A 21,448-nucleotide genomic window follows, 5' to 3' on the forward strand; every position below is an offset into this window, starting at 1 on the left:
AGACGAGAATCCGCCTTTCCACAGGCTCACAGATGCACCTGCGCCCGGAGCGACTTCTCAGAATTCACGAAAGGAGCGTCGCGCGTACCCTTCCTTCTCCTTTTCCGTCTATGAAAGCACTTGAATGCGCATCAGACATTAATCCTCGTTTGCCGACCGACTTCTCCGGATCATAATAACGGTGAGGGCGCCGAAGAGAATGGGCACTGGAAAAGATGAGGTGATGGCCAAGGTAAAAGGAAGGGTCAGGAGAACAAGTGCAGAGGAACGACTAAGGCACAACCCATCCACGCCGGCGATGCTCACTGAACAGTGCTCCTGTATGAGTCCTGCTCTTCAAACGAGTACCGCCCCGTATGCACGACCGCCCATCCCCCCTTTACACCGCAGCAACGGGGTGTGACCCGAGTGAGCCGTGCCCGTCGCTGTCGCCGGAAAGACGACGCGTGTGCACTGGAGGTGCGGGTAGCGTGGTGGCACACAAGGCCACCTACACGCACTTTTTGCAAGGTAAGCCACGGTGAACACACCGCCGCAAGAGCTAAAGCGATGGAAATCGCAGCAGTTACCCGACAGAGGGCCTGACGAGCAGATGACGGGGTGCAAGGAGGCAAGACACAACCATTATGCGTTGCTAGTGGTACCCACGGGTCGTGTAAAACAGGGCAGCAGTAAGCCCGACACCGGTGAGCAGCGCTGCGTTGGCTGCTATGCCCTTCAGCTTCTCGCTACATAAGATAGTGAGGCCAATATACACAAAGGAGCCGCTCCCTATCGCCTGCACTGCTGCCAAAATCGAAACCGATGAGCTTGTGGTTGCCATCGAAGGCACCGACGACGCAGCCGGCGCCGCGGCGTCGAAACCAGCGCTCGTCACCGCTGTTGTTGCGCCGTTCAACAATGCGGCACACATGACAACGCAAAACACTGTCATTGGCGTAAGGAGAAGCCACACGCCGACCGGGCCCTGAATCAGCAGCCGCCAGAAACGATTCGAGGAGCGGTTGGCCTTGATGCACGGCTCAACGTCCGCCTCGTCGCTCACGGCATCTTCCTCCATCTCAGAGTACATCTCTTTCGCCACTGAGACGCCGATCACGAGTCCGTCGCAGAACTTGTGCCCTGAAAGCGGCACCGTCGCGCTGAGCAAGGCAGCAGCACTGTTTTCAAAGCCGAGCAAGAGGCCCTCCGTCATGCCATGGAAGCACATCAATAAAATGAGCAGCTTCGACGTCGAACCAGAGCTACCAGTGCCGCTGCCGTGCGCGTGCTCCTCCTCGATGTCCAGCGTCGCACCATGGCTGTGGGCACCACCAGCTTTTATAGATCGCTCGAGAACGGCAGGGATCAGCACGCCAAAAAGCATCCAGCCACATAGCGTCACCGAGTCGGGGCTGGCACCCGATTCCACCTCCAGCGCCTCTGGAAAAAAGTGAAGTAACGCTATCGTCAGCAGCATACCGGCAGAAACAAAGTTGGCAAGCGACAACCACAGCTTCGTCGTAGCAAGCGTCGCCGTCGTATGCGGCCGGCGTCCACGTGCTCTAGCTGCCAGCAAGGCGGTTGCACGCTCATCACGCCCGCGGCGCGCAAAGAAAATAGGAAGCCACACCCCAACGGAGCTCATCAGCGTGACCCAGCACGCTACGAACAGTTTCGCGACAAACAGCAGCATTGGGCAAACGCTGCTATCCCGAGTCCACAGAAAGGCGCAGCGACCAAATCGAAAGGAAGCGAGAGACACACAAGAAGGGATGTTTTCGAAAAGTCGTCGCGGGGTGTGGCTCCTCCGAGCTGCACTGTAAGGGCGGGAAGGCTGGAGAGGGCGCCTAAGACACAAACAATGCTGCTCGAATGGGCAGGAGAGAGGGTGTGACTAAAGAAGTCAGCCGAGAAAAACAGTGAACCACAGCGGTGAGCCCTGCGTACTCCTGAAAAACAAGCGCCGGAGAACAAACGACTCCTTCAAGCAGGTCACGTCGTCCCCCCACCCCAGACCGGCGGTGCCTGTGTGGATGAGCGGAGAGATGAAGAGAAGGCGTCGTGCACAAAGCAGGGGAAGGGGAGGATTGCGGCAAGACACAGAAATCCTCGCTGCTCGACATATGAGCGTGTGCTTGGAAAGCCGATTCGAGACCGCCCCTTCAAGGAGTGAGGAGAGAGAGGCTTGCTTCGCGAATACCACAAACCCCCTCTGGAGGTGAAGAGGCGTTCTCCCGAAGCCCGCTGCTGTGACTGGGCGTCATCAATACAAAACAAAAGAGTTGAAAGTGGAAAGATCGAGAGAGAGAGAGAGAAAGCAGAGAGCACAATTTTGGAGCCAGAGAAGGGAGTATAAATGAACAGAAGCTGAAGCGTGTCAGGGCACCACGGCCCTTCTCGCCGCGTACGCATGCGTCGATAATCGAGCACGTCTTCTCATGCCTAAGACTCCGATGCACGTTTCCCTGGAAAAGTGAGGGTGACGTTGAGTAAACCGGTTCAAGCACCAGAACGTGGAGCACGCACCATGCAACCGGCACTGGCAAAACGGCAGAGCGTTCGCAACTCCGCCTCCACACATGCTACAACAAAAAACCCGCCCGAGGAGTCCGTGCCGCACAGACAGAGAAAGAGGTTGCCTGGGTACTCGTTGTCTCATCCACTTCCGCCTGCACGGCCATCGACGCCACCATATTTTGCCGTTTTTTTCTCTTCAACAGGAGCCCCCTTAAGGGATCAATGATACAGCGGTACAAAAATGTAGTCGCATAAAGAGACTAGTTGGGGCCGAGATTCGCGCAGGCGCGACTCGGATACATGACAAGGAGCGAGCGCACGGATATATACAAAGACAGGAAGCTCTCGCGTTCTCAGCGTGTTCCTTCTATACCCGGAGCAAGTCAACGAGTACGCGCATGCAGACACAGCTCACCGGCCTCTGCTGCACCACAGCGAAACCCTCGCCCCGTCTACGGCGAGGCCTCTGCCGGCGCATCCGGGCCTGCGTCTAGCGGGCGCCTCGTGTCCTTCCTCCGCTCCATCCCCCGCGTGCGTGCGGCGCGAGCGGCGCCAGGCCCGCCTGCCTGGACGGCACGGCCATGATCAAGGCGAGCCGCACTCAGCGTCCTGCTCGAGGGCGGAGCCGGTGGTGTGCGGCGTGCGGGTAACAGGGGGTGGTCCACGGCCATGCCGAATGAGCTCAGGGAGGAAGTCGGCAGGCCGCAGGCCACGGCCCTCGGAGACCCTGCACTCTCCCAGCATGTCTGCCGTGCTTCTCCCTGACTCGCTTCAAGCCCCGGCACAAGGCCGGGTGGAGACCCTCCACAGTGGACTCCAGATGACTCCATGGCGTGGCTCGCGGCGCTCTCGCCATGCTTCCGCCGCCACCGCCGCACCAGCCCACCCAGTCGGACGTAGGTGATGCCGCATGCGTCGCACACATGCACTGTGGCGCCCATCCCTGTGCATCCCCTGCGCACCTTTCTCGCCTATCGCCCGTGCTCTTCTCGCCCCTGGATGCCGCGCCTGGATGTGATACACCATGCCCGCTGCAGCGGACAGCGCGTGCACGCAGCGCTCGCGTTTCCCCATAAGCGGACCTGCTTCAGAGCGACCTTCTTGTCTGGAGAGACCGCTGTCCTCGGCCTCTATTCCCGTCGACATCACCGAAGAGGGGAGAGGTCTGCATCGCCTTCCCGCGTGTACCGCGACAGGCAAGGCGTTGCCATGAGTCTGTGGCGGCGAGGGCGCTCCACCATCTTCTGCATCCGCACCTGCTCGGCAAAGCGACGGCCCCAACGTGTCCGCCAGCACCAAAGCCCCGCAACGCTTCTCAAGCGCAGGGTGCCGGATTTTTGTCGCTCCACAGAATGGATACCGCATCCCGACGCCACAACGAGGTGACCGGCATCCTGATGGAAAGGTGAATCGCAGTTTTTCGTACCGGTACAGCCTCGATGGCGCACACATGGCCGTCTCCAGAAAAGGGAAGGAAGTGTTGAGGTAGCACTGAGACACGTACACACGCATGCGAACGAAAAAATGCAGCGCGGAAATGAGCTCTCCACATGACCCAAACAGAAGAGTGAAAAACATCGATGGGAAAGAGCGAAATCATCAACGGCACGATCGACCCGGCATCCCACGTACGAGAAAGCGCGTGTGCGTATAAACAATTCGTTCTCTCAGGATCCCTGTCGTGGTGAAAACAGAGCACGGCCACCGTTTACACTGTTAGCGATGGTGGCTAAAGGCAAGGGTGAGGGGAACAGAGTACTATACATGGTCCTTTGGCGCGTCAGTGTGCCGGCTAGAAGTAGCGGTGGCCTTGCGAGTCGTCGCGGATGTTCATGCGCCGCTCGCGCTCAAGCGTTCCGTAGAGTGTCTGCTGCAGCATGCGCCCCTCCACCGTCTGATTGATGGCGTCGGTCGTCTTCGGTTCAAGTGCACGAGGAGCCCTGGCATTTTTACCGCCGCGGTGGCGAATGGCCAAGTTAGAGGAGATGACAGCAATGTCGACGCCCCCGCCGTGCTCTGACATGGTCATGGTGGACTTGGCGTACAACCGGCGTGTGTCGTCGCCATGATGGATGCAGGACGCGTTGTGTTGTGCGACGGGGACGTGCCCCATGTAGCTGACCGACGCGTCCGCCAGGTACTTGGGAGTGCCGCGGAACAACTCGTTTGAGGTGCCCATTTGTGTGATGACCTTACTCTGCACCTTCAGCTCTTGTGAGAGTGTCGTGCCGGGAAGTCTCGTCAGAGGGGCGGTGTCGTAGCCGATCTGCTCCTCCGTTTCTGGCTTCAGCTGGGTGCACTCTACAATGTCCAAGTAGTTGCTCTTCACACCAAATTTCTCATGTACCATCGCGGCTGGCATCGATCGCGGCTCGATCGTGTGGTAGGTGGGAGTGGGTGGGTGCAGTCTAGCATCCTCAGCACGCTTGGTACGGATGTCGAGCGAACGTTGCATGCGACCCACCAGACCGCCGCGCCGGTCATCGTCCTCACGCTCGATTTTGCGAGCCGATGCGTAGAAGTCAAGCGGCCTCTCCGCCTGCAGATTGCGCGCGGCAGCGTGGGACGTCGACTCCCAGGCGGAGGTCGGATGATGGTGCAGGATGTAGGTCTGCTCCCCGTTTGCGAGAGCGGCACCGTCCGCTGCCACAGCGCACTCCGTGGTGGTGTGAGCACTATGGGTATTGGTAAGGCAACTTGCCGGACGCGCAGCGTACGCCGCGTCGTAGGTTGTTTCGATTTTTCGATGGAGCGAGGCGCTCGTCCCTGGCGCCTCCTCACGTATCTTGGGCAACCGTGAAGCCAAGCTGGCGCGCGTGTTCACGGCTGTCTTGCACCGAACTTCCATCATGCCTGTAATGACAGAGCCCTAGTGGTTGCAGAGCCGGTTAGTAAAAGGAGAACGACAATGCGCGGGCGCAGGAAGCCCTAGTTGCACAGCCTCTGGGCTATTCCTAACACTGGTTCGTTTCGACAACGGTAAAAGGGGACAAGGATGAGGAGGGATAGGTACACGTACAAGAGGAATTACACCAGCATTATGCCCGTCCAAGGGTCACCCCGAGACGCACAGGTGGTGCCGCTCGGCTGCATAGAGGACTTTGCCACGCTGATGTACCCACCATCGAGCGAAACGCCGAACCCTTAAGGAACGGTGGCGGAGATGATCAGTGAGAACCTGTACGACAGATGAGGATGACGGGACACACTTTTCTCTAGGCGCACCACCACCACCACCACCCCTTACTCCACAGACGTATCGGCCTTCTCCCCATGTACAACAGCGAGCGGCGCGCCGCGAGAAGGAGAGAAGGGGCAGCCGCAGAAAGATGAGACGAGTGAGTGCCACAACGGGCAGCGACTTCTAAGCACACACTGTACGGTGTGGGAACGGCAAGCAGACACGCACGCGCGCAAAACAGCACCCCCAGCAGTACATCTTCACCGCCGCTCGCCCAGTGTCGGCGCTGCACGGGCAAACAGAGAAAGACGAACAACGAGCACAGAGAAGAGCCGTTAGTTGCCGCACCGTCGCCCGCCTCGCGCTTCCTCGAGCGCCCGCTGAAGCGCATGCCGTTCTTGTGCAACGCCGCTCTCGCGAGTGGAGGCAGCCGGCGCTAACGCTCTCTCTGCGCTGCCTCGGCGCGCCCCAACGCCGAGCGACGCTGCTCCTGAGCAGTGGCCCCGGTGCATCGCCGAATCAAAAGCGCTACGTGCGCTCGGCGCCTTGTCCCTCCTGCTTTGCAGAGCTACAAGGACAGGGTCACTTCCGTCGTCGAAGAAGTAATCGGCAACGGCGTCTCGCATCGTGTGACCGAATATGTTCACAAGCTCCGCCTGATGCTCAGCCAGCTGAACCATGCGCTTGTACTGCCGCTGCTCGTCCAGCTCCTGCCGGAGGCTGGCCTGCGAACGGCGATACTCTGCCTGGAGTCGGTGCTCTTGCAAAGTGTAGAACACACGCTGTGCCTCACAGGCATACCTCAGCACGTCATCGATTCAACCTTTGCCACGGTGAAGAAGTGGACCGCGCGGCAGCGATTCGCGATCCCGGATCACCTTGCGTGGAGTTCTGTGCCTTTACCGACGTGCTCCTCAGCCGCAAAGCAGTCGCGGCCGTGTTGGTGCTAGCGTCTCTGCGCGCGGCCGCACGTGCCAGCGGCTCATCTCTGTAGCCCGGTGCCTTTGCATCTCCTTCACGAGCCTGACTCGCCCTGTAGATGCATCGGGGCAGCGGCGGCCGCGTCATCCCCACTGAGGGAGCGTGCGAGTTCTCACTCCTACCACTTTCACTGGTGCCGCCGAGAAGGTGCTCATGCATGCGACTCGCGTTGAAGCGAACGTTCGCCGCTGTGGAAGGCATGCCTTTCCTGTCGCAGCAGCACCCCCGTGCTCTTCGGGTGTGCGTTTTGCCCTCCACGTGGGGCGGGAGGGAGGGTGGAGGGAAACGCGCGACCACCACTGTGGACGCAGCTGCTGTTTCCTCTCTAAAGCAACAAACAACGGCGTTCCCGCACCACCGATGGCGTCATGAGGGGGTGAAGACGGGCGACAGCAAACGTGCGCGTCGCGGCTTCGCACGGCACCAGCTGAAAAGAGGGAGGTGCGTTGAAAAACGAAGAAAGCGAAGAAGCGTGCAGTAGCGAGCGCAGCGCGCAGGTACGCAAGCATGAGAAGCGACGATCCATGGACGAGACACAAGGGGCGGCGTGTTGGCCACCAAGGACGGATTTGACCTCTTGCGATGCGCATCGAGTGTCGAGGCAGGCACGTCGCTGTGAGTGCGAGAGAATTTATGGGGAGAATGGGGCGCTCGGAAGTCCAAAAATCGGCGCCTGCAAAAGAAGCAGCTGGGTGACGGCGGTCATGGTGGTGGCGATACAAGCTGAAACGAATCTCTTTGAGACGGTCGATTAGGCGCAGCGGCTATGGTCTCGGACCTTGGGAACTGGTTTGACGGAGGAGCATGCGAGTGTCCAGTTCAGCAAGACCCACGTAAAACAAGCACTGCACAGATCGGCACCGACGTCTGCACACACACAAAGACACACGCGCTCACCTGCAAAGGCACGAAGATGCATCTCGAATGCGGCAGCGGCGCTTGTTCGCACCGCTTCTAATCAGAATCGTCGTCCCACCCGCTACTCTGCGTGGGCTTCGACACTTCGACGCGCTTGTCGTACACGTATCCCGGATCGCCAGGCTTCACGACCTTGGCTTTGAAGCGCTCATTCATGACCTCCTTGAACTCTTGTAACGTAACTTCATCGGCGTCGTTGAGGTCAACGTTTTCCAGCGCAGCGTCGGGGTCGCGATACAGAAGGCCCAAGTCCGCCTTCTGCGGCTTGCCGCTGCGGGCCGTGGGCGCATCTGGCGAGGAGGTGTTCGCTATCGTTGGCAGCAACGCCGCAATGGCCGTTGGTGCGACCGTGCCAGTTGGGGGTGCAGTCGCCACTGACGGCACAGGACTCTGCCCTTGAAGGCGCTGGCATCGTATGAGCAGTGATTGAAATTGCGCCTCGGAGAGAAGCGCCTCATGCGTCTTCGCGAGCCGCCGCGCTAGCTGCGCTGTCGGCATGTCGGGCCGCAGGTTAGTACGAAGGTGAATGCGGCGAACGTGTGGCACACCCGCCGGTCTCTCATACTCGACGTAGAGTGTCGGAGGGTTGCTCTGGATACCCGTTCTTGTGGCGCGCGCGACGGAGCTCGCCCCTCGGCACCACCACTGTCGCGGTGTGAGAACTCTGATCATCAGACCTTCGATGACGTCAGACACTAGCTCGTCGTTGCTCACCTCGTGCCGCCCCTTCTCCTGAAAGTCAGCGCCTCTTTTCTGAATGAGGTGATCAATCGTGTCAGATGGCACAAGGCAGGGAAGAAGTGCGGCACTTGTGCGGAGCGCCTCAGCGTACTCGCTGAGGTTGCAGCCGTCCGGATACAAGCTCGACACTAGCTCCTGAGCGTCGGCGATGTCGCGCTTGTGTTTTGCATGCAATTCCTCCAGCAACGATGCGTGGCGGCTACACATCTTGTGGTACCAGGGGCTTTCCTTGACATCCAGTGCGATTGTGGGCAGCGGTACACCCGGCTCGCTAGTCCACTCTGCGTGAGTGCGCAGCGCCAGCTCTTGCACCGCTTTCCGTGGGTCGCGGCGGTATTTTCGAAAGAGATGGTGCACGAGTGCCCAGAGCTCCGCTCCCATGTCATCTACACCCATGTTTATGAATGTCGGGCACCGACACACGGAACCCTGTGCTTGTGCCTGTGTGAAGCGGCAAAGGTGCGTGCAGCCCACGACGGTGATGGAGATTTGCCCCGTGCACTCTCTCTAGCGGAGAGCGCGTGTCTTTCGCCGGGTGTGAGGCGGAGGCGTGGGGAGATGCAGAGAGTGGAGAGAAGGGGCGATGCGAGAAGAGAGGGAGTGGTGGAGTGTCGATGAGGCGCGGGGAGGGAAACACGCGACACCTACGCAGGAACGCCACACCACGACGCTTGCCGCTCTCCCGCTCTCTTTCTCGTCCTTTGCGCTCTTGTGCGGTCAGGACAGGGACAAAGGGTGGCAAAGGGTGGCAAAGGGGGCGACGTGGCCCAACACCTCAGAAGCGAGTGGACTATCGTGTCCTCAAGATAGCGCTCGTGGCAAGTCTGACCCCCGACAGAATTCTGCGGGCACAAGCGCGACAGGCAGCAAAACAGGCGTGTACAAGCGAGCAACCAGACGCACAACGAAAAAGCAAAGCAAGGCGCTGCAGGAGCTTCTCGGCAACACAGGGTGCAGTCTAGCACACTATTTATCTCGACTTCTGCAAACGCGCCAGCACCACCTTAGCTCGCGCGTCGACGCTTTCGACCGCGACGCTCGTACATGTTGTGGCCGGCGCCACGCAGCACCGGTGGGTCCAGCCAAGCACGCATACGGTTACACGCCAGTCGACGCTCACGAACACCTTCGTAGTTGGTTGGGGCGCGCCGGTTCGCGTCAATGCGCGCAAGCGTTAGTGTAACGCTTGAAATCAAACGTAGTGCCTTAGGCCGAAGCTGGGGTGGCAGGTTTGCTACCAGGTCGCAGTTACTAAGGAACCCAGTTGTTTTTATTGCGATTCCGCTGTCGTTGGAGCGTCGACTGCCGAGCCTCGCCAAATCGGCGGGGTCCATGATGGACAGCTTGGCTACGCTACCCGAGATGGCGAAGAGCTGCGACGTGATGCCGGTGCCGAGGAAGGCGCACAGGTTGGGGCAGATGAGCGGCATCGAGCACTGGATGTATTCAAGGAACGTTTGCTTAGCCATTTCGAGGTTCTCAAGCTCCTCGCACGCTTCCAGCACACGGCTCAACTCCTCAGGAGACAAATCGCGACCAGACGTCGTGGAGGCACATGCTACCACCACCACCAGCAGCTGGGACGGGATGAGCTCGTCCAATTGCCCAACGACGGAACTAAGGTCAACGCTGTTTTGGATTATCTTGACCACTTTGGCGTAGAGAACGCTATCAGAGAAGAACATGGCCAGCTCCGGGAAGCGGATGCTGTACTGTGCACGCAGAAAGACGTGCACACGGCTCTTCTCCACTTCGATGCGTAGCACCAGCGAGCTGCAGTCGGACACGTACTGGTACTCGGGATCGTCAGATGGAATGCAGTTCCTGCCGCGTCCCGTTGTCTGCTCGTAGTCACTCAAACGACGCAGCATCCCGCTCAGGTAGGACGAACGGAGCAGCTTAGTGACCTCTGTAACGCTATCGTACCGAAGCGCATCATCGTCGCTCAGCAGTGTCACCTCGTTCTCCTCGTACGCTGGGATCTCTTCAAGGGTGACGGTCGCCACATGTGCATCAAAGCCTTCCTCCATCTTCACCAGAGTGGCTCAGGCAGCCGCGGACTGAAGCACGGCGCACAGAGGGGAGGGAAGAGTACTTGAGACAGTGCGAGAAGGGCAAGTCGTTCGATGCTTCAACTTCTGCTGTCATGTATGTGTTTGCGCCAGAGTAAACCCTCAATAATCGCATATATACATATATATATATATATATATACATATGTATATATGCGTAAACAACAGGAGATCACCGGAAAAGAGGGGAGATGGCAGTAGCAAACGTTGCACAGCAGGCGAGAGCGCCGCTCGAGGAAAGAAATATATGACAGACATCACACTATCAGCCGGCAGGGCATCACGGTGGCGCAAACCTATCCATCCTGAAGCCCGGTAAGCAGCCAGCCTTCGAGGCAACAAGGCGGACGACATGTACAAGGAAACCGATAGGGAAAGCCCCTACGCCAGAGGAACCGAGCAGCATCGCAATGTGCGCCTACTGCCTCTCTCCCGCCGTCACAATTGCTTCGTCCACCGCATGCCTACGCTGTGGTTAGTTGGGCCAATGGGGCCACGACCACAGAGAGGAAGCAAAAACATGGTAATCTATCGGACACCGTCGCCGCACCTGAGACGGTGTCTACTTCGGAGAAGAGGTCCATTTTGTGCTGTTGTTTTGGTCGACTGCCTACTTGCAGGACGCATAGTGTACATGATAACGTCCGGAAGTCCAACATCAAATCAGAGAGAGGCAAAGAAGACGTCAGCTGCAAAGAGGCAGGCACACGTCACCACGTAGGGATCGATAGCCCCCGCTGAGTCACACACGTCCACATACGAGAGAGCAAGACGTAGGCACGCAAAGATGCTGGGGCCATCTACGATTGCGGGCACCGCGCAGGGGACAGCGATAGTTGCTTGAGACCCTTTTGCAGTTGCTTCCACACGCTTCGGCGATTCAACAAGGTACTCCGCCGCCTGTGGCTGTCCCCCTTCTCAACATAGGACTTCTTCGCGACTTGGTAGCTAAAGTATGCCTTCGCTTCCTCAATCAGGGCGCGGAGCTCCGCTTCGCTTGCGTCGCCGCGCTCGCTGCTGTGCACCGCATCGAGAGTGCACTTGTGAGGCTGTACAAGCCCGTGCTCTACCAGCGCACGCCACGCTCGCACATGCGCCGTGCTCAGAACACGCTCAAGTACGGTGTCCGAAGAGCCTACGACCGTGGTGTCGTCAACGTAGCCGAGGTGGACAAGACGCTCGAAGAAGAAAAGCTGACAGAGCGTCATTTCGCGACGTGAGGGTAGAATCGTCTCCAGCACTGCCGGCAGCACCTCCCACAGCGCATCCTCCACCTCGAAGTCGATGGAAACAGGAAGGGCGCCAATCACAGTGCCACGGCACTCCAAAACGTCCAGAAGCAGCGACAGAGATTTCACGTCCTGCCCCGCTGCAGCTGTCTTCCAGACCTCTGTCGCTGTCTTGCCACGAAATGTGGTGGCGATAAACTCATGGTAGAGGGGAACAAGAAGCGCCACAACAGCCGCTTGCTGCTTCGAGTGGGCGAGAAACAATGTGGTGCGACCACAGAAGCCACGATGGCGCCCGGCTGTGGAGGGCAGGTTGCAGTAAGTGGGATTCAGAGGATCGGCGCCTAAGTCGCGAAGCAAGCGAGCAGCGTCGACGTGGCCGTGCAGCGCTGCCAGGTGCAACGGCGTGAGACCACTTGCGTTGTACTCGTCCACGGCGCAGCCACACTCAGTGACCAAAATATCGACCATGCAAGAGAAACCAAGGCTAGCGGCCACGTGAGTGGCGCTGTTGCCGCTCGCATCGCGTATGCGCGGGATTTGCGCAGCCTCGACCTGTGGGAGCGCATTTGACACCACGTATGCATTTTCGGCGCGCGCCATATTAGCGAAGCGCCGCACGCTCATTTTGTATCGGATGAGCTCCATGCCAGGGCTCACGTCGAAGGGGTTGTCGCCGCGCACGAGAATCAGCAACGAGGCGACATCATTTGTCGCCACCAAGTCAAGCAGATCGCGCTGAGGGAGCCTGTAGACGGGTGCCGGGGACCCAGCAGGTGCCTCCACCGCGCTCGCCATTCTCCCAAGTCGCAGAAGGGGGCTAGGAAGAGCAGAACGAACGAAAAAACACGGATACCGTTTCAGCACGCACGCGCATTGAGTTGTGATCGCTGTTCGAAGGGAAAAAGAGGCGTCAAGAGCCACCACCGTCTTCCTTCGTCTGGATGCGGACCAGCAAGTATTGCTTCAAAACGATGTAAAGCGCGCGAGATCTCCAGATGCTCTGTGACAGCGAGAACGAGAGGGAGTATGCAGCAGCAGTGGTAAGGGAAGGGCACGGCAGCTACACACACATATGTACATGCACGCATATATATATATATATATATACATATATATATATATATATATGTATATGTACAGATGTATGCGCGTGATCAGAATAGAGTACGTACAGGGAGATACGAGAATGGAATATAGAAATATACAAAACGAGCGAGCGCTCGAGTGCCACACTAACAACAGGCGCCGTGCGTGCCGGCTGCGGATGCGCACGTGCTGTTAAAACACACTCACACGCGAAGCGGAAGCGGACCGGGGCACCTCAGAGGGTCCAGACGAGATTTTCTGTACCGCCATCACGGACCCTCCCTACCCCATCCGCATCTGCCACTCAGGCGCCTCAAGCGGCACATGCGGATGACCGAGATACACCGATGCAACATGCAGTCCTACTTCACCGCTGCCCGTACGGATTCAGTAACTTGCCGTTGTGCGTTCCATTTCTGTTCTTCGAAAAATAGATGTGAGAAGCAGCAGATGCTGCACACGGCAAATACGCAACGAACCGAAGAGAGACGAAGAGAGAAGGAAGCACTGCGACTCCTATCTCAACCGTCGCTGTTCCACACGCTGCTGAGACTTCGCTCACTGTAGCCCTCTTCACAAAACATGCCATATGTGCTGTGCGATGCCACGCGACCTCCCCGCCGCTCTGTGGAAAAGCCGGACGCCTCCTCCTCCGCCCTTTCCGCGGACTCACCACTCCGTTCATCGGCGTCGTCCGGGTAGTCATTACCCGAAAAGTCCTCAGCGTTGCTATCGAACTCGTCGTCTTTACGGTGATCTGGGTAACAGTACAGGTCCTCCGTAGCATCACCTATGGCTTCCACGCACAACAGCTCGTCGTATTCTTGCAGGAGCCGCCACATTGCTCCATCAGCATCCGTCTCCACCGCACCCCAGCGCGAGGGAGACGCCAAGACCGAATCGGCATCCGCACTGTTGTGGCCGCCAACGCTGCAGCTGCGGCGCCGTGGCGCGAGGAAGTAGCAGGGGAGATCCTCGTCTTCCTCGACTCTGCCACGCTTCAGACTGCTTCGAGTGCGTCCGATGAGATCGTCTTTCGTTATGGCGAACTCGCCAAATGCCTCCACCATGGCATCTTCCTCCGTCGCCTTTGAATCCAAAGCGAAGAGCTCCACCACGGCGGTTCCGTCGTCTACGCGAGAGACACCATCACCGCACTCGATGACCACGCTCTGCCCACTCGCGGTGACACGCTCTACTGGTGAGAGGAACGGTCCCGTCTGCCGCTTCGTAGAAAACTGCGGCATAAGCACCTTTGTCATTCCCGTCGAGTGCTCCGCGCCCATGTGACGTAGACGGCGAAAGACAAACTTGGTGCGACAGGAAAGACTAGCTTGCAGGACTGGCGGCAGGGGGCCCATTTCCGCGCTGTCCCACTGCACCCGTACGTGAGTGGGTGGTGACGATTCTTCAACAAACCCATCACGGCCTCGTTTGCGGCTCACCTTCAGATAAACCTGCGGCTGGCACGCGTCGCCCGCAGGGCGAGTCGGAGTCGGCATAGATATCGCACGGGGAGAGTGCGCGAGTGTGAGGAGGCGTGATTGACGCGTGAGAGTTGCCTTCGTGGTCTACAGTGACCAACCACCTAAACAGGGAGAAACGCGAGCAACTTATCCATGTGCGTTCTGCGGACAGGGGGAGGGGACGGGGAGGCTCGCTACTGCACAGAAGCTACACCAGTGGAGAAGGCTTCGATTTCCTGCACGCAGAGCAGGCTCGAATGCGTACCTCTGTAGTTCCCTTCCTCCGGCAACGAGGATGCGAAGAGCAAAGACAGAGAGAGAAGGCAAAGACTGCAGTCGTTTTCCCGCGAGAACTGTGAAGCCGCAGGGGGTGACAGAGACAGAACGGCGTCCATTACATAAAAGTAGGACTTTTTTTTTCGTTTTCAGCGCCCTCCAGTTTTCTTTCCGTGCCGTCGCGATCGCGCCACCTTCGTGATACGCCTTGCCTCACCTCGACCGAAGCACAAGCGCCGGTGGCGAAAGAGGCGCACCTGCGCTAGTTCTCTCACTCCGTGGTTTTCTTTCGTTGCAAACAAGGTTTATGCTCACAGTTCGCAACTTCAACGCATCCATTCAGCTCACCACCCTCGCCTTGCCTTCAGCAATCATCCGCACAGAACAAACACGGAAAGGAGAGCCGGGAAGCACGCGAGAGGTAGACCGGGGGCCACGGGGCATTACCGCAGCCCTCTCCACACCTCATCATATGTTATCACTACAGGTTCCTCCCTGCAAAGACGCAAAAAGAGAAAAAGCCCACGCAGTGCAAAAAATATCGCATTCAACGTGCATGTCCATTCGCTGCCACACAACATGAGCCAAGCTCCGCTCGGCCCCCGGCGCGTCACAGGCCCCACATCGCCTGGCGCGAAGCAGTCTGAGACACGCACGCAAGCAAGCACTGCGCCGACCCAGTCGCCTGAGCACGGCCTCCGTCTCGAGCTGCGCCCACTCCTCCCCGCTCCGCGGGTCGCCGCACAGCCGCTCCCCCATCAAGCCAGTCGCCACCCCGGGTGCACCACCACCACCACCACCACCACCCTACACCTCGGGGTGACGCCCAGGCTGCCCCACCAGTAGGCAGTGCGATGGGCGCGTGGGATGCGCTCGAGCCATGCCGGCACCTCGGCCCATCGCGTGGGTGGCGCAAGCGTGCTCTCTGTCGCAGGTCGCTCCGACGCAACGCCGTCCAGGACCTGGCCACCGACATCCGCAGTGCCACGTCGCACCCACCTGCCTAGGCGGCAGGCGCTCGACCCTGCCACCACCAGCAATGGGCTCGGCATTTCGCAGGCACAGGAAGGGAGGGCTGCTTGGCTTCCCCCCCCCCTCCCCGACAGAGCGAGTAGGGGTGTACTGAGCACCGAGATGCCATGCACTGAGGTGTCTTACATCATCAGGGCAAGCGAGTGCGACACGAAATCAGCGGAATCGCTTTAACGGCAACAGTGCGGCACAGACACCATGTCGTCATGCACCGCATTCATGGTTAGAGGGCAGTACTGAAACCAAGCATCAATGAGCGTAGGTGGTTGATGCAAGTTGCGCTCTGCCGCAGAAGAGATAGCGGTTCCCCCAAGAAAATGCTAAACGATGTCCCAGATGCGCAGAGGTGACGTCTTCGGTGCTGCGATCGCCCCCCCACACACACACACACACCGCCGAAGAGCAACAGTGAGAAAGGAGGGCGACGGAGAAATCGCCTTTACTGCAAGTTTCGTCACTTGTAGTGAAAAGACAACGACCTTCTATTGCTCACCGCGACCTAGGTTAGCGTCCGCGTCCCTCGCACTCCGATAAAACGTAGTGCTTGTGTGGCACCTCAGCTGCGTTTGCGGTTCGCCCCGCGACAGTCATCAGAGGATTCGCCCTTTAGCATCATGACGGTCTCTTTGGCTGATGAGGAAGGCGAATTCAAAGGCGTGAAGTCGGATGAGCGCGGCCGCTGATGGTTTGTGATGAGCGCGACGATGCCGGCCACGAGGCTGCAGACCGTCATTCCGAAAAAGAGGCACAAATCGAAGCCGATCGTCGAAGAGAAGTGGCCAATGAAGTAGTCCTCGCACGTCGTGAAGTGTGCCGGGGTAATTCTTATCGACCTATTAGCAAGTGCGCAGGCGGTGGAGTAGAGCGGGTAGTCCTCAGTGAGGCCAATGTGCGCAGTGATCTGTCCGCACTGCTCTTGCACCACTTTGGTTACCTCTTCCAAAACGTCGGTGTTGTCGGGATCACGGCGCCGCCTCACGGCTTTTCCACTCTGCGTCGTGACAAAGCACAGAGAGCTCCACACCTCCTCGTCCATCATCAGCTCCTCCTCACTCATGTTCAGTGAGGATGTGTTGGTCACGCAACACGAGGTGAAACCGGAGCAGGGATAAGCGTACTCCCAGAGGCACTTGCTCGCCTCGTCATCCAGCTTTTCCAACACGTCGTGAAAGAGCTGGAGTGACGTGTTCTGCCACACGCCCAGCTGCCCAGTGAAGAAAACACGGAGCAGAAAGTAGAGAAGCACGCAGCCGTGGACCAACACCAGCAGGCCGTAGCCCATGAGCCACTTGCCTGGCCGCCGTCGCTCCGGATTGCCCAGAACCCACACACCCACTGCACCGATCAGCACCGAAGGTATGAGCAGCACGCGCAGGCCGTGTTGCACCATACCCACCACGTGTGGTATCCACGATGTGGGCAGCGTGCTCATTTCCGTCTCACTGACAACTTGGTCGAGCGATTTCTCTATGCGTGTAGCCAGAGACGTCGTGAAAGAAGGTGCAATGAAAAAGACCGTGATGCATCCAAGAAACGATATCGCGAAGAGAATGACTGCCGCTACAAGAGCCATGCCAGGCTCTGTCAGGGAAAACTGAAACGCCTGCACAAAATGTGCCCAGTGCAGGCGAAACGACGAGAATAACACCGCCGGCGTAGAGGCGGGGAATGCAAAGGAGTCAGTGGCGGCATAACCGTTGTCTGCCGTCACAGAGGCGGAAGCATCCCTGCGCGCTGACGACGTTGTCGCCGGCTTCCGTGGCGCACGTAACGGTGCTGCGACGTGAACTTCCACGGCGGCGACGCCTTCGTTATGCATGACGTCAACCCAAGAACTTGCTAAGATGCTAGGTCGCCGCACCTCCCCACCAGGTGCCCGAGTGGTGTCTCCGGTCGGCATTTTTGAGGCGTACAAGGAGGTGGGAGAGGAAGAACGACAACGGCTGCCGCCGCAAGCGAAAGGGGTAAACACAAGCGTAGCACAGGCAACAAGACAGCAGACCTGAGGCAGGTGAAAACGGAATGCAAGGTCAATGGATCCCTGTACAGCGTTTTCCTTCCCCTTTGCCGCGTAAGAGAGCGGGGCGCTCTTCCACAACTCCGGTGTGACAACAACGCGCGCAGACACAAAACGCGTAGAAACGCACAAAAAAAAAGAGTCTGTTGTGAGCAAGAGCGCGAGTCAAGGGAAAGGGTCCGACCAAAGCCGAAAGGGGACGAGTGGCAATGATGTGATAACAGCAGGGAAGAAGGGATGAAAGGGAAGAAGGAAAGGAGGGAGGGAGGGAGGGAAGGAGGGAACGAGGGTGGCGAGAAGATATCAGTGCAACAAGAGATGTATGGTGAGTTACAGGAATCAGAGCACAAAACCAGAGAAGAGAAACACTGAAGAGGGAGGCACACGCGAAAGCAGACAAAAAAATGAATGCTCAATTCAGCACCGCGGTGCGTGCGCGTGTATGCGATGGGGAGAGGGAAAGGAGGGGGAACGAATGAGAGCTGGGGGTCCAGTTGCGTCGGGTCGACTGAGGCGCAGATTGATTCTTTTCTCAAATGCGCTGACTCGGTCGTAGTGGAGACCCCGCCTGTGATGGGAGGGTGCTAATACTATGACGCAGCCAATGGGTAGAAAAGAGCGAATTCAACGAGGCAATGGAGACCGGAGCAAGCAAAAAAAGAAAAACAAAAAGAAAAACAGAAGAGAAGGTGAAACACCAACGCAGACGGAGCTAGAATACGAATAAAGGGGAGGGAAGCCTCTGCGCAAAGGCAAGGGGAGGTGAGAAGCATACGAGACGGAGAAAGGAGTGGGGTAGCGGGCGTGTAGAGATGCGTACCAGTGCATTAAAAGCGCGTGTTCCGAGTGCGACGTAGAGAAATAGGTATCCCGCCTGCCTGGTGACACCGCGAAAAGAACCAGTAGAAAGAGAAACTGTGATTAGCCCAGTGAAACTCTCACGCTTACAATCAGCCAAAGGATATGACAGCACAGGGGAAGAAGAAAGCAAAGGAAGAAACAACATGTAAGGTGAGCAGGTCAAGCAGATGGCAGCACGACGACGACGACGTGGTATGCCAAGCAACTCTACAGCTCTCGCGAGTTTCTCGCCTAATGTTGCAGACTCGGTGCGGCTACGCAGGCTACACAATCAATTACACCTCTTCTGTTGGCGCACACCACCAGCAGTGCACGGTGAACAGTGTTGAGCAGAGGCAATACGCCGAAACGAAAAGAGACTCACGAGACACGGCGGCGGCAACGCACTTGTACGAGATGTGTTGCGCTCTTACAGGGCCGGTACCCGCGAATAGCACCGAAAGGCTATCGAGAGGAGAGTAGAGAGAGGCGAGAGATCGAGGAGACAAATTACGCTGCAATGAGGGGAGTAACTACATCAATAACACACCGTGCGGAAGAAGACGCGGTGCGCGACAGAGAACATTGGCTCTCACCCTTGTACTCACTACGTCATCCCACAAGACCGGGGGTGCAGAGGGTGAGGCGGCAGCGCACCGCAGCCAAACAGCAGCAACGCGCCTCTGTGCACATCTGCTGCTTCCCTTCTTGTTTCGTTTTCGTCAGGGAAAACGTTGTGTTGAGGTACGGCTGCAGACATCGGCGCTCCCATTGCACGACACCTGTGTTGTCGCAGTTGCTGCTGGATAGCATTTGCGCACGAGGAGTTGGGAATGCACCTGTGCATCGTCCGGGGAGATGTCAGCTCCACTTTGTCGCCCTCCCCCTTCGTCTTTCTGCACCGTTCATTGTTTTCGTTTCTCGCTGTCACCGATGAAGGCAAAGCGCTCAGACTTCACGTAAGCGAGCAAGCAAGCAGGGGACAAGGAAAGCAAGCTTCATAGAAACGGGCTTTAGCGGCAGTATTAGCCTACCTACGATACAAAAAAAGGAACGCGACGAGCGCACGCGCGCATGTCACGCTGCCTGCCCTCTGTACTCTTCGACAGTGCGCAAGATCCAACAATGCAGATCCTGCCCTTCCCCTGGATATGGAGGCACGCGCATTGGCATCTGCGGGCTAATGTAGCTGTGCACCACAGTGAGATCGCGCTGGGCCGTAGCGGTAATGAGGGAGGGAGGGACGGCGCTTTAGAAGCGGTGTAGCATACGATTGTCAATGCGCGGCTTCCATCGTACACTCGCCATGGTTATGCTGCTGAGAATGAGAAAGAAAATGGTGCATGACAACGGCAAAGTAATTAAGAAGTAAAACCTGGATCTCAGCAACGACGTCAGCACTGCCTCACATGTCTGATCATACTTAGCGTTCTCAGCCGAGCAACGCGAAGCACACATGGTGTGCGGCCACTCCACTTCCTCGCGCGTGTCGATGTCGAACGTGGTTCCGTTGGCGGCCTCGAGATAGCAAGCAGTAGGCATCATAACGGCACCTCGAAGCGGGACTTCGTCCAGAGCAGCGCCACGGCAACACTGGCCTTTCTTGAAACCGGAGCACTCGAGCTTATTCTCTATGTCGCACACCACAGCAGGCTCCACCGCCACCATCTTTGCCCACACTGCCTGCAGCCCATGGAGATCGTGGAAACGAGCATAGGTCATGTAGGACACACACGTCCCACACACAAGTGCGTACGAGAAGAACAGCGCGGCAAGAATCATCAAAAGGGAAGAGTGTTTGCAGCAGCAGCTGGCGACGCATCCGAGTACGCCAGTCGCAAGGATAAGCATACCAACGGCGAGCACGAGCACATCGCTGGTGAAGCAGGTTGCGCGAAACGACGGCAAAGTAGAGGAAAAGCAGCTGGAGAACCACACAACTACTCCCGCTCCGAAGAGGCTGAGAACGCCCGAAAAAAGGCCGACGAGGGCGCGGTACTTGTTAAGACGCTGCCACCACGTGCTTTGGTTGAAATTCGGAGCACCGTTAAGTTGCCTGTACACATCGTTCACCCACTCGATGTCGTCGTTCTCCTCAACCTCCATGGAAGCACCCGAAGCGAGGGCATTCGGCTCTCCCTCCTCCGTGAGCAGACGGGCACTATCTAAGATGCTCATTCGGAGGTGAAAAACAGATTCGTGGTGGACGCAATGCAACCTGGAAAAGCAACCTTGCGCACTTGCGCATACATACAGCATGCAAGCCCTACAGAGTGGGGTGCAAGCGTGGGCGTAGAGATGTGAGACGAAAGGGGAAAAAAGCGTACGGCAAAGAGGGGGACATGGATGGTGGGGCACAATAACAGCATGACGTGTTTACAACCGCACGAAGACGATCGAACAACACAACGGAGCAACTTACAGTAGCCACTTTGCCAGGCGACAACGACGGTGCTCTCGCAGTCGCTGGTGTGGGCCTCGGCAAAGCTGAGCATGCATGCGCACAGACGAGAGCCGGCAAAGGCTGCCTAGAAGCAGCCAATGCAACGAAGCGCAGCCAAGAGGCAAACGTCGGCACGGTTGCAGCGCGCTCGACATCCATGTGAGTTGGAGAGAGGAAGATCAGTTTCGGGTCATGCCTCTGTGTGTGTGAACAAAGGTGAGATGAGGATGAGGAGGAAGGGGGCAGCCACTTTTTTTTTGCATGCCTCATCTTACCTTTGCGCGAAATGTGTCGGTCGGCGCGATGAAGGTGACACGCAGCTCTGCCAGCTCCAAGCCGTCGTACCCACCCCCGTATAGTGCAAAAGCGCAGTGTCGGTTACCCCGCAAGATGCAGTGCCGTTGTCAGGTGCCTGCGTCATCTCACACTCCCTCTCGGTCACCTCGGCGTCACGTCGATAAGCGGAAAAAAACCTGGATAGCCACGCAAGGAGCCGCTGCGGCGTCCCGCAGCTGCGGTTTGAAGTTGAGAGACACCTGATCCGACGATTGTTGCCCTCTCCGCAACCATTCGTAGGTGCGCCGCGGCAAACCTGTGGAGGCTTCGGCATAAAAGAATAGCGGCCACGGTGCGCCTCTTCGACTGTAAGCGCCCCATGTCCAAG

General features: G+C 58.0%; 8 protein-coding genes and 1 pseudogene across 8 annotated transcripts, besides 1 other annotated feature; all 9 read right to left on the reverse strand.

The window, feature by feature from the left end:
• Positions 1 to 634: 634 nt before the first annotated feature.
• LMJF_33_0100 (conserved hypothetical protein) lies at positions 635 to 1,627 on the reverse strand (the record flags this gene model as incomplete). Its single annotated transcript, XM_001685683.1, has 1 exon — positions 635 to 1,627. The coding sequence occupies one exon, from the start codon at positions 1,625 to 1,627 to the stop codon at positions 635 to 637; it is 993 nt and encodes a 330-aa protein (XP_001685735.1).
• Positions 1,628 to 4,291: 2,664 nt separating this feature from the next.
• Positions 4,292 to 5,350, reverse strand: LMJF_33_0110 (conserved hypothetical protein; the record flags this gene model as incomplete). The annotated part of the gene is made up of 1 exon (XM_001685684.1): positions 4,292 to 5,350. One exon carries the CDS (start codon positions 5,348 to 5,350, stop codon positions 4,292 to 4,294), a length of 1,059 nt encoding a protein of 352 aa, XP_001685736.1.
• Positions 5,351 to 6,018: 668 nt separating this feature from the next.
• On the reverse strand, positions 6,019 to 6,862 carry LMJF_33_0115 (annotated as a pseudogene).
• Positions 6,019 to 6,862: a sequence feature.
• A 753-nt stretch (positions 6,863 to 7,615) lies between these two features.
• On the reverse strand, positions 7,616 to 8,716 carry LMJF_33_0120 (conserved hypothetical protein; the record flags this gene model as incomplete). The annotated part of the gene is made up of 1 exon (XM_001685685.1): positions 7,616 to 8,716. One exon carries the CDS (start codon positions 8,714 to 8,716, stop codon positions 7,616 to 7,618), a length of 1,101 nt encoding a protein of 366 aa, XP_001685737.1.
• A 608-nt stretch (positions 8,717 to 9,324) lies between these two features.
• Positions 9,325 to 10,350, reverse strand: LMJF_33_0130 (putative trans-splicing factor; the record flags this gene model as incomplete). The annotated part of the gene is made up of 1 exon (XM_001685686.1): positions 9,325 to 10,350. The coding sequence occupies one exon, from the start codon at positions 10,348 to 10,350 to the stop codon at positions 9,325 to 9,327; it is 1,026 nt and encodes a 341-aa protein (XP_001685738.1).
• An 842-nt stretch (positions 10,351 to 11,192) lies between these two features.
• On the reverse strand, positions 11,193 to 12,419 carry LMJF_33_0140 (hypothetical protein; the record flags this gene model as incomplete). The annotated part of the gene is made up of 1 exon (XM_001685687.1): positions 11,193 to 12,419. One exon carries the CDS (start codon positions 12,417 to 12,419, stop codon positions 11,193 to 11,195), a length of 1,227 nt encoding a protein of 408 aa, XP_001685739.1.
• Positions 12,420 to 13,231: 812 nt separating this feature from the next.
• LMJF_33_0150 (conserved hypothetical protein) lies at positions 13,232 to 14,071 on the reverse strand (the record flags this gene model as incomplete). Its single annotated transcript, XM_001685688.1, has 1 exon — positions 13,232 to 14,071. The coding sequence occupies one exon, from the start codon at positions 14,069 to 14,071 to the stop codon at positions 13,232 to 13,234; it is 840 nt and encodes a 279-aa protein (XP_001685740.1).
• A 1,969-nt stretch (positions 14,072 to 16,040) lies between these two features.
• Positions 16,041 to 17,057, reverse strand: LMJF_33_0160 (hypothetical protein; the record flags this gene model as incomplete). Its single annotated transcript, XM_001685689.1, has 1 exon — positions 16,041 to 17,057. One exon carries the CDS (start codon positions 17,055 to 17,057, stop codon positions 16,041 to 16,043), a length of 1,017 nt encoding a protein of 338 aa, XP_001685741.1.
• Positions 17,058 to 19,592: 2,535 nt separating this feature from the next.
• Positions 19,593 to 20,519, reverse strand: LMJF_33_0170 (conserved hypothetical protein; the record flags this gene model as incomplete). The annotated part of the gene is made up of 1 exon (XM_001685690.1): positions 19,593 to 20,519. One exon carries the CDS (start codon positions 20,517 to 20,519, stop codon positions 19,593 to 19,595), a length of 927 nt encoding a protein of 308 aa, XP_001685742.1.
• Between the last annotated feature and the right edge of the window lie 929 nt (positions 20,520 to 21,448).

This window comes from Leishmania major, chromosome 33 (genome assembly GCF_000002725.2).
Source record: "Leishmania major strain Friedlin complete genome, chromosome 33".
NCBI lineage: Eukaryota > Euglenozoa > Kinetoplastea > Trypanosomatida > Trypanosomatidae > Leishmania > Leishmania major.